General features: G+C 43.1%; 1 protein-coding gene and 1 pseudogene across 1 annotated transcript; one reads left to right on the forward strand and one right to left on the reverse strand.

Moving 5' to 3' along the window:
• LOC107485000 (uncharacterized) overlaps positions 1-3,790 on the reverse strand; it is a 12,529-nt pseudogene extending 8,739 nt beyond the window's left edge.
• A 5,458-nt stretch (positions 3,791-9,248) lies between these two features.
• On the forward strand, positions 9,249-11,208 carry LOC107485001 (uncharacterized). The gene is made up of 2 exons (XM_016105543.1): positions 9,249-10,050; positions 10,268-11,208. The coding sequence occupies exons 1-2, from the start codon at positions 9,249-9,251 to the stop codon at positions 11,206-11,208; spliced, it is 1,743 nt and encodes a 580-aa protein (XP_015961029.1).
• The last annotated feature ends 4,999 nt before the right edge of the window (positions 11,209-16,207 follow it).

The raw sequence follows: 16,207 nt of genomic DNA on the forward strand, positions 1-16,207 counted from the left end.
ATTAATGCAATTACTATTGTTCTTCTATTCAATTCAGCCTATTCTTGTTCTTAAGATATTCATTTGCACCCAAGAACATGATGAATGTGATGATTATGTGACACTCATCATCATTCTCACTTATGAACGCGTGCCTGACAACCACTCACGTTCTACAAGCAAACAAGGCTTGAATGTTTATCTCTTGGATCCCTTAACCGGAATCTTCGTGGTATAAGCTAGAATTGATGGCGGCATTCAAGAGAATCTGGAAGGTCTAAACCTTGTCTGTGGTATTTTGAGTAGGATTCAATGATTGAATGACTGTGACGAGCTTTAAACTCCTGAAGGCTGGGCGTTAGTGACAGACGCAAAAGAATCACTGGATTCTATTCCAACCTAATTGACAGGGTGTGTTGAACATTTTCACTGAGAGGATGGGAGGTAGCCACTGACAACGGTGAAACCCTTGCATACAGCTTGCCATGGAAAGGAGTAAGAAGGATTGGATGAAGACAGTAGGAAAGCAGAGAGACGGAAGGGACCAAGCATCTTCATATGCTTATCTGAAATTCCCACCAATGAATTACATAAGTATCTCTATCTTTATCTTTATGTTTTATTCATCATTCATAACCATTTGAGTTTGCCTGACTAAGATTTACAAGGTGACCATAGCTTGCTTCATACCAACAATCTCTGTGGGATCGACCCTTACTCGCTTAAGGTTTATTACTTGGACGACCCAGTACACTTGCTGGTTAGTTGTGCGAAGTTGTGTTTATTCCATGGTATTGAACACCAAGTTTTTGGGTTCATCACCGGGGATTATTTGAGTTGTGAAAAGTATTGATCACAATTTCGTCCACCAATATAGTTATTCAATAGAAAAGACATCCTCAAGAAAATGAGTAAAATAGTCCAAGCAAGTACTTTAATATCCATAAAAATATCTCATGTTACCCTGATTGCTAAGAGATTTCCAATTCTGACAAAAAAAAAAGAGATTTCCAATCAATTGCCACCACCACCCCCAACAAATGATCAAGGGTAAACAAATGCTTAAAAATGCAAAGCATTATTAGTTATGGTACTTGTGAGGGCAATATTGAATGGCTCAATTGCATAATTGATTTACTAATAAATAAGTGAAGTTTACAGGCATTTTATTCCAAGTAACCAGTTTATTCAGACTATGGATCATTGACTAATTATTATTTGAATTACTTTCATGTTAATATGTTTAGTGATTATACTATACCAGGCTCTTGTAAATAAGCACAAGTAAAGAGTAAAGACATCCAAATTCCAAAGTGAAAGTGCTTAAGTGGTTAATCACAATAGACAAGACATCTGTATTCCTTTGCTACTGTATAACATAACTGCCAGCCTTAATACTGGAGGAAGAAAATGACCAAACCTAAACAAATAGGGGGAAAATATCCAAATGAATTTTTGATAGGTAATCACATTACCGCTTATTATTTCTCCATCTGTTGGTAAACCACAAGAGAAATGAACATGCAATCTCTTCATGCGCTTGAGGCCAGATTCTAGAATTGAATTCATGTTCTTTCTGTAGGTTCCGTGCACGCAAACTGCATATGGTAGCAAAATCAAGAAAAAACAAAAAATAGAAAGTGGGTGTGAAGAAAAATAAACATTTGGAGAATATGGCTTGCAAAGACAGCAAAGTTAACAGAAATACAGCTCCATTGATTATTCACCTCGAATTTCTTCAGCTGAAAGGATTGGTTTCAACAAGCTTTCAGTTTCAACGGTCTGCAGATCAAAAGTTAATCATGTATTTTAATTACTCCACAAATGATCAATTTAACATAAAATGACATGAGAATGTCTACATAATATTCATAACAGAGTACAGATCCAATTACTTAAGGTTTGAATATTTTCTTAAAAACTTCAAAAGCAATTTAAATGTCTCCACATAAAACTAAAACAGAATAGTTTACCGTTATTGTATGCCCTTGGTTAGCTCGTATAAGTAGCTCCCCATTCTCTTCTATAAGGCTGAAGCGCTACTTATTATCCTTTCAAACGGCCTGAGAATAAACATGAGATCATTTAGAAAAAGGTCTTCAGTTAATAGTTAATTCATATGAAAATGAAACTATGAAAGACATTAAAATATTTTACTTCAGTGACTAAATAAACACAAATAAATACCATATATATACAGTTTACAGAAAAAAATTGGTTATAAATACAATAACAATTCATAAAAAAAGATAAGCCACAGATATTATGTAGCAGTAAGTAAAGAATTAAGAGTGGGATACACTTGACCAGCTATAATCAACATGTCAATCCTATCCGATTCATTCAACTATTGATTTATACTATTGTTAGTTGCAAAAGGGATGGATCAAGAAATTTTGAAAACCATATTGTGACTGCTTTTACAAGATCAAACTAGTATCATTCTGCAACAAAAGATTTAGAAAAGGAAATTCTATGCTGAGGATACAGGAATAAAATGCTAAATAGAATAACAAGTTGAAAATGTCGATAGACACAATACAATACAATGTATTTATCTTGTATGCTAAACAACAATAGAAGTGGTACCGAAGTTTTTGTCTTGTATCTATGATGTGACTATTTTCTATTTTGCTATTTTCCCCAAGCCAAATGCTTCTCCAAAATGCAACACAATAATCCAAATTACAATAGAAATGGCAATTATAACAAATAAAAAACAAAAAACAAAAAATATATGAATAATTAAACTGACCTCCCTAACATCAATAATATTGTGGGATCTTAATGGAATATTAGCAAATGTCTTCATATTCAGCTTTAGCAGATCATTAACTTTGACATAACCATCACTTCGCATATCTAAGTTCAATTCAGATGCCATATGACGCAAAATCCTCGTCCTGCAGGTATTACCAGAGAAACATACAAAAATCACTAACTTTGACCTTAGAAAGAAAATGCGTGATATATAATGTTAGTACATTGCATAAACCATGCATACTAATTTCCTTATGAGCAGTTGCTCCACACAAGATAGTTTACACTTTATAAAATAGTTCATTCTATTAGAAAGACAAACATACATAAAATTTTCTCCGAAACTTGTTTTGATGGACTACAATTACAAGAAATCGAGAACTATCCCACAAAAACAAAAATTGAGAGAAAATAATGAGCAAAGAGCAAATTAGTGCTTACAGGAGCCTACCAAGAGCGTCAATTTTATCCTTTCCGGAGCTGCCACCACCACCACGGCCACTGCCACGTCCTCTTGTTCTTTCCCTGTCGTTCCTCATATCAAAAGAACTTCCTCTTCCACCACTGCCACTCAAAAGCCCAAAAATGGCATCAGTTAAAAGCATAAAACTTTCTGCTTCATTCACTAGAAAAACTGACCATTATCATACAAAAGTAAAAGGAAGAGGAATTAAAAAACAACAAAGAAGCAAAAATTAGGAAATTTGAGCTAAACGCAATTATTTTGAGCAAGCTTCAACAGCAAGACGCAAAAGAAACAAATTTTAATTCGATAATAGCTATAAAGAAGGATAATTATTTGTTGGAGAGAGAGAGAGAGAGAGAAGAACCTGGAAGAGGAGTGAGCGTAGGAGGAGAAGGAAGTGGTATTGGGATTTTTGCTTTTGTTGTTCATTGTTGGAGGAAAGTAAGAGGAGGAAGGCAGAGAGAATAAGAGAGGAGACGGTGAGGTAACGGTAACGCTAATGAAAATGAAAACGGTGAGACGTGGAAGTAAGAAGCGGCAGTGGCGCAAAAGAAGGATAGTGCTGTCGCTCACCGAAGCAAACATGGATGGATATTTGATTGATGAATCAGAAACTAAACAATGAAGAGCGACATAGGAATATGAGCTGAGCTGAGAGGAACTGAGCCGAGCCGAGTTGGCTTCTCATTGGATATATTGGATTCACGTATTCCATTGCCCTTTCTTTGAAAAGACATGCGGGATATTGTACTTGTTGTAACATTAGCACTTGCATGCTTGCATCCCAATCCAAAATAAGACCTTCAATGCAGGACATAGCTAAAGAGCTTTTGTTTTCAAACTCACCATTGCTTTGGCATTTTGATGGTATTTCAATTCACCAACTTGTGAATCAAGAAATATATGCAATAGGTAAAAATTAGGATGTTTTTTAATCATATTTTCTCATGTGATTGCCCTAATTTTTTGAATGAAAGTCATCTTCTGTTTTGTTTTCAACTCAGTATGTCTTCCAGTTCAAATATTTTTATGTATTATGTTTTTTTATCACTTATAGCATTGCCTTTTAAATTATGCAGTTTTCTTACTCGAATAACTAATTCTTAATGGTAACCAATATCATGTAGGGATTTCAAATAGAAAGTTTATGGACCATCAACCTACCTGAAATCATACGTTAAGACATTTTTCTTGGTCTAATATATAGAACATGCAAAAAACTTGAAACTTCGGAAAAACTTTGTTAACAATTCACAGGATGAGTTAGACTTCGGAAAAACCATTTTGTTTTAAATTCAACAAGTGTATAAAACATCCATGCTGAAGAAACAATGACAGTTTCTCGGGCCGGACTATTGAATTTCTAATAAGAAAGTTCAAATAATGGTGGTGAAGACTGAAAAGACTGCCATTGTTTACACAACCAATCAAGCAAGCATTAATCCACACACTGCGATCCTAAACCAGTAATAAACAACTACGATGAATTATTTTGAAGAGGAATAGGTTGTCTACCAGGCCACGATTCTATCTTTTTGAAATACTTGGGGAGAACAATTCCATCAAAACCTTCTGTCAAGATCACCTTGTTGTCAGAAACGAAAAGCTTCATACCTTCTGCAATAAGATTGCAAAAGGAATATATCTTTAGTTATTATTAACAACAAACAACTAAGAAGTTCATCATTTCAAGAATTGTGATTGGAATATTATCATACCCTCCAATGTTTTTCTAACATCTAAAAAGATCAGAACATTTACATCTTGCCTCATACCTGGGAATCAAAATGGAAAACTAGGTAAGAAACGAGGACAAAAACTAAGTAAATCAAACTTAACTAGAAATGGTTGCATACAAGGGAATAACTAAAACTAAAGGGATGCTAGATGTAGTTATTCAATAGAAAAGATATCCTCAAGAAATTGAGTAAAATAGTCCAAGCAAGTACTTTAATATCCATAAAAATATCTCATGTTACCCTGATTGCTAAGAGATTTCCATAAAAATATTTACTATCAAAATAATAATTTAGTGACTTATTTTTTTGAGTACATGGAAATTATATTAAACTTTTAAGAAAATTAATCTAACATTATCACTAAATAAATGGCATCATAACCTTAATTAATTTGTTGGTGTGGAAGCGGGGTGAATTGGGAAATCATAGTTAGCAAAATTATGAGCTAGTTGAGGAATGTGTTGAAACCAACTTCTTTGGAGATGAAAGAGTAACTGAGGTTCTTCTTCCTTTGCTTCAGCTACTCGCTTGACCAAGGATCCTCAATGTTTCCTCAGCAATGGGGATATTGAAGCTAATATATTTATATATATGAATATATTTTTCTACAATTAATAAATTCAATATTATAACATACATTTTACAAATGCATTTCTATCTTAGTTCTATTCTTTTAAACTTAAGTTTTAGCAAATCACAAAATAATACAAGATTGAAAATTTTAAGACTAAAATTAAGGGTAACATCCTCAATGTTCTTATTATATAGAAATGAAAAATATCGTGGCAATAAATTAAGGGTAACATCCCTTTAACGGTATGGTTTCAACACAAATTTAGTTTAAATTGGTCAAATTGTTTGATTAACATATATAATTTAGATTTTTCTTTCCTTTTTTTCTTAACCATTTGGAGGTAGGGCTGGCAATTCATATCTTACCCGCGGGTACCCAATCTGGTCCAACCCGTTCGGGTAGGGTAGGTTACCCGACCCGCTGCGGGTAGGATAGGGTACGGTCCAGGTATGTCTGCGGGTAGGGTAGGATACGGGTCAAGGGTGTACCCTATCCGCACCTCATATATAACACATATTTTATAAAAATTAGGTATATAGTGAAAGAAGTGAGAGTTAAACCCACAACCTCCCTTATGTAATGACTTACAATAAGTGAACAACCACTAAAATTAGTTAGTTAATTCAATAATTTAGAACATTAATTTTTTATTTTTTATGTTATTAATATGTATAAAATTCGAAATGATTGAATTTTATATTTACTTTGAAAAAAATTGATATTTCTGCGGGTAGGATAGGCTAGGGTAGAGTTTAAAATTTTAGGGTAGGGTTGAGAGATTCTCAACCCGCGGGTAGGGTAGGTAGAGTTTTATTTATTAGTACTTATAATTTTAGAGTCTCATATAATAACTACCTCTAATTATATATTCGTAAACCAAAATTGCCTAAGCTTATATCAAATATTGCTTGTTATTTACTTACTAATAAATCATTACTAAGCCATATTAAATATTTGGAAGCATTAAGATCTTGATATGCTTGCAAAACCCTCATTTCGTGCTTAATGGGTCATCGAAGTTTTCAATAATATTTTCCAAAATTGATTTATAGCGAATGGTGGCAATCTTGTTAACCATTCCTTGATGTATAAGGCTCATTAGGTGACTGTTACGGATCCGGCCTATGAATCCTGGACCCACGTTTGAACCCAAACCCGGTTCCTCGGGTCCGACCCGTCTCCCTCTTCCAGAAGGCCCAAAAAATGGCCCTCTAGAACCCCTAACCGACTTTCGAATTCAAACATCTTCCCTATCTTGACCAAACAAGATAAGATAAGACAACTCCCAACACCTATAAATAGAGGACCCAAGTCCCTACAGGTATTCATTCATTCCTCACACCTTATACCTCTCAGATCTATTCTGACTTGAGCGTCGGAGTGTCTTTGCAGGTACCTCCCCCCAATGCTCTAGTCAAGCGATCCGGCATCCGCCTCAACCCGCAAGTTCTCGATCCATCTCTCAACCCGTACCAGAGCCATCTTGTACATTGGCGCCGTCTGTGGGGAACTTGCGCCGACCAAGCCGGAATGGGGGACGTACTGGAAGAAGCCTCCTCAAGCTAGGAGGGCTCTCAACCAAAGAACCTGACCCCCAGAACACCAGGAGATCGCAAACCAAGGAAGGATAGCAAGCACTATCCACCATGCAAACGACATATCGTCACGGAACCGCGACACCCCGAGAAAACGGGGGATAAAGCGGCGCGAATCATCCAAGATCTCTGCCTCCGAGTCCAGGAACTCGAAGGCAGGTTGGCCACCAAGGATAGACATCAAAATGAACACGGAAGCCATGCAACTTTCAGGTCAAAATCTCGACACGGCAGATCACCGACACGGCGACACGATAAGAGATACGATCGCAGCACCTCGCGCAACCATGGGCGAGAGAAATCGCCAGAACGGCGATACAGCAAAAGGCACAACCGCAGTGCTTCCCGAGATCTGAGTCGACAGCACGACTCGGACGAAGATCGGCGGCACCGAGAAACCAAACGCACAAGAAACGACCACACAATAATGGGAGCTACACCTTTCACAGAAAGGATTTTGAGAGCAAAACTCCCTAAAGGTTTTGATAAACCCACCGACATGAAGTACGACGGAACCAAGGATCCCTAGGAACATCTAACGGCCTTCGAGGCCAGGATGAACCTAGAAGGAGCAGCCGATGCGGTCCGATGCAGAGCCTTCCCGATAACTCTAGCCGGGCCGGCAATCAAATGGTTCAACGCCCTCCCAAATAGATCCATAGCCAGTTTGCACGACATAATGCGAAAGTTCATGGCCCAGTTCACGACTAGAATCACTACAGCCAAACACCCCATCAGCCTACTAGGGATCACGCAAAAAAAGAAGAATCCACAAGGAAATACCTCGACCGCTTCAACGACGAATGCCTAACGGTCGACGGACTCACGGATTCCGTCGCAAGCCTCTGTCTAACCAACGGGCTCATGAACGAAGATTTTCGTAAACACCTCACCACCAAACCAGTATAGACCATGCATGAGATCCAGAACGTCGCCAAAGACTACATCAACGATGAGGAAGTCAGCCAGGTCGTCGCCGCCAATAAACGGCAACACGGCAACGCCCAACACGGCAACCCGTCGCCCCGACATAACCCACTGCCTAGAGAAAATTAAAGGGACCACCCCAAACTGAAAAATACAAGCCCACCACCGAGAATCGGCAAATTCTCTAATTACACGCCCCTAACAGCACCAATTACAGAGATATACCGCCAAATAGCAGATCGAGGCATCATACCGAAAGTCGGACAACTTAAAGAAAGGACGGGAGGCAACAAAACCCTCTATTGCGACTACCACTGAGGTTACGGACACAGGACACAAGATTGTTTCGACCTTAAAGACGCCCTCGAACAAGCCATACGAGACGGAAAACTCCCAGAGTTTACCAAAATCATTAGAGAACCAAAACGTGCAAAAAGAGACAGGTCGCCGGAAAGAGAAGGAGGTAACCCTAGAACGCAAAAGCTACCTCCCAGGGAAAGCCCAGAGGAAGACCCGACCATCATAGTAAACGTCATCACAGGCAAGGACATATCGGGCAAGTCAAAACTAACACTGAAAAAAGATCTCAAAGTAATGGCCGTCAGAAACCAAACTCCAACCACCGAGGCCGACAATACGATAACCTTCTTACCTGAGGACTGGCAGCACGGCACCTCGGCCGAAGATTCCCCTATCGCCATCTCGGCTAGGATCGGAACAGGACTAGTACGAAGGATACTGGTGGACACCGGGGCAGACTCAAACATCCTCTTCCGAGGAGCCTTCGATAAACTCAGGCTCCACAACGACAACCTCCAAACACACCGCAACGGTGTCACGGGACTCGAGACAACTTTCTCAAACCAGACGGCTCAATCACCCTTCCCATCACCATAAGGATGAGCAACTAGAAGAAGACAATCCTATCTGAATTCGTAGTCCTAAAAGACTCCACCGCCTACAACGTGATTCTCGGAAGAAGAACAATCAATGACTTCTCCGCAGTCATTTTTACCAAATACCTCCTCATGAAGTTTAGAACCGAGGACGGCTCCATCGGTACCATCCACGGGGACCGGGAGGTCGCAGCAGAGTGCGACAACACCAGCCTGGCCCTAAGAAAGAAATCCTGAGATGCGGTCGGAATATTCCTAGCCGACCTGGACGCTCGACAAGACGGCCAACCCAGGCCAGAGCCGGAAGGTGACATGGAAAAACTACAAATAGGGCCAACCAAAGAGGAATACACCTTCATTAACAGGAACCTCCCGTACGATTTTAAAGAAGATCTTTCCCAACTCCTGAAACAAAATAGAGACTTGTTCGCATTTACACCAGCCGACATGCCGGGAATAAACCCCGACCTAATGTCCCACCGGCTAGCCGTGGACCCCAAAGCTAAACCAGTAGCACAAAGGAGACGGAAAATGTCACCAGACCGAGCCGCCGAGATCAAAAGGCAAGTTAAAGCCCTACTCGAAGCCAACTTCATCAGGGAACTCCCCTACACAACCTGGCTAGCCAACGTCGTGCTAGTGAAAAAATCTAACGGGAAATGGCGAATGTGCGTCGACTACACGGATCTCAACAAAGCCTGCCCAAAGGACGCCTTTCCCCTACCAAACATTGACGGATTAGTAGATACCGCATCCGGCCATCGATACCTCAGCTTCATGGACGCATACTCCGGCTACAACCAGATTCTGATGCACCGACCAGACGAAGAAAAAATAGTGTTCATCACCCCAGATGGGACATACTGCTACACAGTGATGCCCTTCAGCCTAAAAAATGCCGGAGCCACCTATCAAAGACTTGTCAACAAGATATTTCAAAACCTATCCGGAAGCAAACTAGAAGTCTACATAGACGACATGCTCGCCAAGATTGAATCCGGCGAACAACTCATCAACGACCTCAAGGTCATAATGAACACCCTACGAAAGCACCAAATGCGACTCAACCCGGCAAAATGCGCCTTCGGGATGGAGGCAGGGAAGTTCCTCGGCTGTAATGATCACACAACGCGGAGTTGAAGCAAACCCAGAGAAATGTCGTGCCGTCCTTGAGATGACGAGCCCAAAAACCCTTAAAGATATCCAAAAGCTCACCGGTCGATTGACGGCGCTATCACGCTTTCTCGGGGCATCGGCTCAAAAAGCGATCCCTTTCTTCAAACTGATGAAAAAAGGAACACCTTTCAAATGGGAGACATAATGTGAAGAAGCATTCCAACATTTCAAGAGAGTCCTAACGGAACCACCAATCCTCGCCAAACACCAGACAGGGGAGACACTCTACCTATACCTTTCCATAACGGAAGAAGCGCTCGCAGCAGCGCTCATCCGTGAAAACGAGAAGAAAGAACAAAAGCCCGTATACTTCATAAGCAAAGTCTTACAAGATGTGGAAACTCGCTACTCATGCTTAGAAAAGCTAGCTTTTGCACTCCTCACAGCCGCCCGACGCCTGCGACAATACTTCCAGGCCCACCCTATGACGGTCCGAACTGACCAAGTGGTCAAGCAGGTACTACAAAAACCCGACCTAGTGGGAAGAATGCTAGCGTGGTCCATCGAGGTATCCCAATTCCAGATTAAGCTCGAACCCCAAAACGCAATCAAAGCACAAGCCATGGCCGATTTCATCGCCGAGATGACCCTGGGAAAGCTCACCTCCGAATCATGGAAACTACACGTCGACGGCTCGTCAAACGTCACCTATGGAGGCGCCGGAGTCATCCTCGAAAGTCAAAACGGGATCACAATCGAACAGTCAGTACGATACGAATTTCCAGTATCGAACAACCAAGCAGAATATGAGGCCCTCTTGGCAGGCCTAGCCCTAGCCCGGGAAGTCAGAGCAAAGATCCTGGAGGTGAATACCGATTCACATGTAGTCAGTTCCCAAATTAACGGAGACTACCAGACACGAGATCCCCTACTCCAACAATACCTTGCCAAGGTAAACAAACTGAAAGAAGGATTCGAACATGTTACCATACAACACGTTCCTAGGGAACGAAATGCCAGGGCAGACCTACTTTCCAAACTAGCCAGCACCAAACCAGGACACGGTAACAAATTGCTAATTCAGGAAGTCGTTAAGTCGCCCTTTGTATCTACAACGACCAACGCTCACCTAACACTCTCGAACCAGGGATCTTAGACCTACCCTATCCTACAGTACCTTCTCGACGGAACACTACCACCAGACCCCAAAGAGGGAAAACGAGTAAAGAGGGAACCCACCAACTATACAGTTGTCGCAGGACAACTATACAAACGCGGATTTTCGCAACCCCTGCTCAAATGCGTCGAACCCGGGGACACGGAGTATATACTCTGCGAAATCCACGAAGGTTGTTGCAGCCACCACGTCAGAGGTAAAACCTTAGCCCAAAAAGTCATCAGGACAGGCTACTTCTAGCCCGCGGTTATCCGGGATTCCATACAGTTAGTTAAAAACTGCGACAAATGCCAAAGACACGTCAATATCCACCAAGCCGCCCCTCACCAACTCAGCATCATATCGGCAGAGCGGCCATTCGGCACTTGGGGGATCGACCTCGTCGGGCCCTTCCCTACGGCACCCGGTCAACTCAGGTATCTCATCGTCGCCATAGATTACTACACCAAATGGATCGAAGCCGAACCCCTGGCCTCCAAAACGGCAACCCAATGCCGAAAATTCCTCTGGCGACAGATCATCACCCAATTCGGGATCCCTAAGATCATGATCTCGGACAACAGAACCCAATTTGCTGACAAAAAGTTCAGAGAATTTTTAGAAGGGCTACGTATATCCCATCGCTTCAGCTCGGTAGAACACCCCCAAACAAACAGACAGGTGGAGTCCGCAAACAAAATAATCGTCAAAGGACACAAGAAGCGGCTTGACGAAGCCAAAGGACTATGGGCCGACGAACTCGGATCGGTCCTATGGTCATACCGAACAACGCCTCAAACGACCACGGGAGAAACACCTTTCCGATTAACATACGGTGTGGAGGCCGTCATCTCGGTAGAGATCGGAGACCCAAGCCCCAGAAAAACAGTCGGAGGAAACGATGAGGAAGCAGAACGCGACCTCATCGACGAAGAAAGAAGCATAGCTCATATCAGAGAACTAGCCCTAAAACAAAGAATCAGCCTAAGATACAACCATGGCGTCATCCGACGAGAATTCGCAACCAACGACCTCATCCTACGACGAAACGATATCGGTCCCCCAACCCCAGGAGAAGGGAAACTCACTCCCAACTGGGAAGGACCATACAGAATCAAGGCTGCAATCGGGAAGGGAGCATACAAACTCGAACGGCTTAACGGCAACGAAATCCGAAGGACATGGAACGCCACCAACCTACGACGATACTACACTTAGACCGACCTAACTAGGTCACCCCTTTTCTCTTTATGGTTTATGTCTTTTCTTTACTTTACTTATCTTCCCAGTTTACGACTCTTGAAATTTCAATTTTCGTTTGAGTATCAATCCCGGGTACTCTTTCTCGCCATAGACGGAGGGTTTTAACGAGGCCCAACCATTAATAAAATTCCATTAAAAAGCTATTTCTACCTCTCTAAGTGTCCCAAATACGGAACAAAAACACGACCATGACTGGGGGGCCGATCACCCCCAGGCCCAAAACATGGATATCCACGAAAACCCGAGCAAACGACGGTCCGCTCATCACAAACAAAGGGAATAAATAAACAAAAAATGGAATAGCTTAAAACGGAATATACAAAAGAGGCCCGAACGGCCGAAATAGTCATTAAACGGAGTCCAAAATTACGAAGTCACGGTTACACGGCCCACAGCCAACCAAAATATCCAAAACACAAAGTTCAAAACAAAATTCAAAATAACAAAGGTAGAAAACTACTCGAGGTCGACAATCTGGCCATCACGGACAGTCTTGAAAGCTCCCATCATGGACACATCCACACCCGGAGCCAACACTAAAGCCTGATCCCTTATCGTCTCCTCGGTAGCAACAATCGCGCCCTTAGCATCAGCCAACAACTCCGTCTTTTCCTTCTTCAAGGTAGCAACCTCGGCCTTCAGAGCTTCCGACTCACCGAGAAGCACGGCAGCTTGAGAACCCGCATTAGAAGCCCGTTGCCGCTCCTCGCCCAGTTGGGAAAGAAGTGAAGTCTCAACCTCAGAAAGACGGAGGATCTCCGCCCCGGCTTCCTCAGAAGACTTCAACTGCCTTTGCCCTCACATCCTCGGCAGCCTCGAGCTTCTCCTTCAATTTAACCACCTCGGCTTACGAATGGCAGAGTTTCTTATCCAACAAACCGACCTGAGCCATCACGGGCTCAGCTTTTCGAACAACAACGGCAGATCGAAGGAGGGCATGATACACCGACTTAGCCTGGAACGAAACATCACAGCCATCAAAAAACGGCTCTGTACCAGGCATCAAGTGTTGATCAATGAACCCTGAGGCATCAAAACGTCGGTCCATCACACTAGGCACAACACCCTCTTCCTCGAAGGTCTCGCAGCTCGGTTCCTCATGCCTCTTTCTCTTCCGAGAAGCCTCAGCAGCCGTGACCACAACGACTTCAGGCGAGTTTGCAGGACCAGGCAATGCCTGAGCATCGGCCCGCACACCCGAAGAAACCACCTCCTGAGAAACAGCCTGAGAATCCATAGCAGGATTAGAAACAGGGGTAGCTGGAGACGACGACCCCTTCTCCCGACCCATCGCCTCCTTCAGCCGCGCCAGAGAAGTCAAACCACCAGCCATTTCAACTGAAAGGAACCAAAGAAAAATTCCAAGTCACAAAAACGGGAGACAAAATATAAAAACCAAAGAAAGAAACAGCCACACACCAACATACGCCCGACAAGCCTCGGGATCCCCCATGACGTCTCAAGGATTCAACGGGCTCTCACCAAACAGATGCCACAAGACATTGGCAATATCCTTATCCTCAGGAGACAGACCATCATAAGTAACCTTAGTCAAAACCGACGACCCGGCACGGAAATTCCAATAAGTCGGAAACTGGCGCACACCCTCTAGCGACAACCAAAATGGATGGTGCCCCCGGACAGGGCGCACCTTAAAATACTCTCTCTTAAAACCATGAAAAGAGTCTTCAAACAAACCAAAAATGCGGCGATGAAGCTGAGCCTGGAACGACATGTACCCTTTCTTATGCTTCCCCTCCTTAGACGGAAGAGTACATAAGAAAAGAAAAAGGAAGACAGGAACTGAAGCCGGGAGATCAAGATACCGGCACACAAGCTCGAAAGTTCGAACGGCGGCCCAACTATTCGGATGAAGCTGAGATGGCGCCACGGAACACCGACTTAGCAGCTCCTGAACAAACGGCGAAAAAGGAAGCCGTACGCCGAGCCGAGTAAACATTGACTCGTAAACCCACATCCAGTCTGGAACAGTGGGCGAGTCAAGGTTCAAATAACAAACGCGCTCATCGGCGTCCGGAAGGGCAAGCTCGTATTGCCGCTCCATATCGCCACCACCACAAATCACCCCCGATCACGGAGGCGATGAAGATCAGCCTCCGTCATCCACAACGGAACGCCCCACACGTCGCTAGTAACCCAGGTGTAGTGAGCGGGGACGCCCCTGGAGGGGGCTATTGGAGCTCCCACACCCTCATTTCTCCGCCGATGCATACCTAAAACAGGGAGGAGCACCACCATCAGCCTACTAACCCTACGCAGAAGCAAAACAGAAACCTACCACTACTACCAACCCAACACGGTGGTGCACCACTACTAACCAAACACGACAGTGCTCAGCCCCTTCAAGACTCAAATACCACCTCCCAAGAACACCAAACGCAGTACAAAATTGAAAGAAAAAGAAAAAAGACAGAACAATGCATGGCAAAAAATAGAACGACAGGTGCACCACAAAACAAAAAAGAAAAAAAGCAAAGCGTGCCAACCTGGTAATGCAGAAGATGAGCCTGGGAAAGCTGGAGAAGCAGAAGCAGCAAGTAACACCAGAGAGAAGTACCACAGAGAGAAAAGGAGATTTTTTCCATAAGAGAGAACGAAAAAGAAAATAAAATGAACGAGGGAACTAAAGTAAAATGCCAAAAACGGTTTCAAAAGGAAGGGGGTGAAAAGACACAATTAACCCTAAGCAAGGTAAGGCTTGTAGGGGCAAAAGAGGAAAACGTCCCCTCACATTAAATGCCCCCTCGAAAAAAGAAGCTAATAAAGCATGCCTCGAAGAACGCAACGGATGCAGTGGACTCCGAAGAGTCACGTCGAACCAAAACGGTCAGACGAACCTTCAGCAAAGCTGAGGCCGAGACACCGATCTCCCTCCAAAAGAACCAAACGAACGCCCGAGAAAAACTAAAGACCTAGCCCGCGGTCAACACCACACCTCCCAGCGACAGACCGACCTTGCTCGCTCTCCCACTGCGGGGGCAACTGTTACGGATCCGGCCCACGAATCCCGAACCCACGTTTGAACCCGAACCCGGTTCCTCGGGTCCGACCCGTCCCCCTCTTCCAGAAGGCCCGAAAAATGGCCCTCTAGAACCCCTAACCGACTTTCGAATTCAAACGTCTTCCCTATCTTGACCAAACAAGATAAGATAAGACAACTCCCAACACCTATAAATAGAGGACCCAAGTCCCTACAGGTATTCATTCATTCCTCACACCTTATACCTCTCAGATCCATTCTGACTTGAGCGTCGGAGTGTCTTTGCAGGTACCTCCCTCCATTGCTTCAGTCAAGCGATCCGGCATCCACCTCAACCCGCAAGTTCTCAATCCATCTCTCAACCCGTACCAGAGCCATCTTGTACAGTGACTAAGAACACTCATCAAGAAAATGATGGAAGAATCAACAGACATCTATATATGTATACATTCCATCCTCTTGAACTCTATTTTAGTCATACCTTTATGACTATATATTTGGCAGAACTTGATTTGCCCGACTTACACGTTCATTCTATGTTCCACCAACGACTTGAGAATTCCATCGTGGAAAAACCAAAGTGCTATGTTCCACTTTGATTGTCGTGGCTTTCAAGTTGTAGAAAATGACACTAATTAGTAGCCTTGTTCCACTTTCCCTGAGGCTTTAAGTTGTGGAATAATAATTGAAAAATACATAACTTGATCATTAATTCATCAAACACTTGTAACTCCA

Source organism: Arachis duranensis, chromosome 4 (assembly GCF_000817695.3).
Source record: "Arachis duranensis cultivar V14167 chromosome 4, aradu.V14167.gnm2.J7QH, whole genome shotgun sequence".
NCBI classification, from domain to species: domain Eukaryota; kingdom Viridiplantae; phylum Streptophyta; class Magnoliopsida; order Fabales; family Fabaceae; genus Arachis; species Arachis duranensis.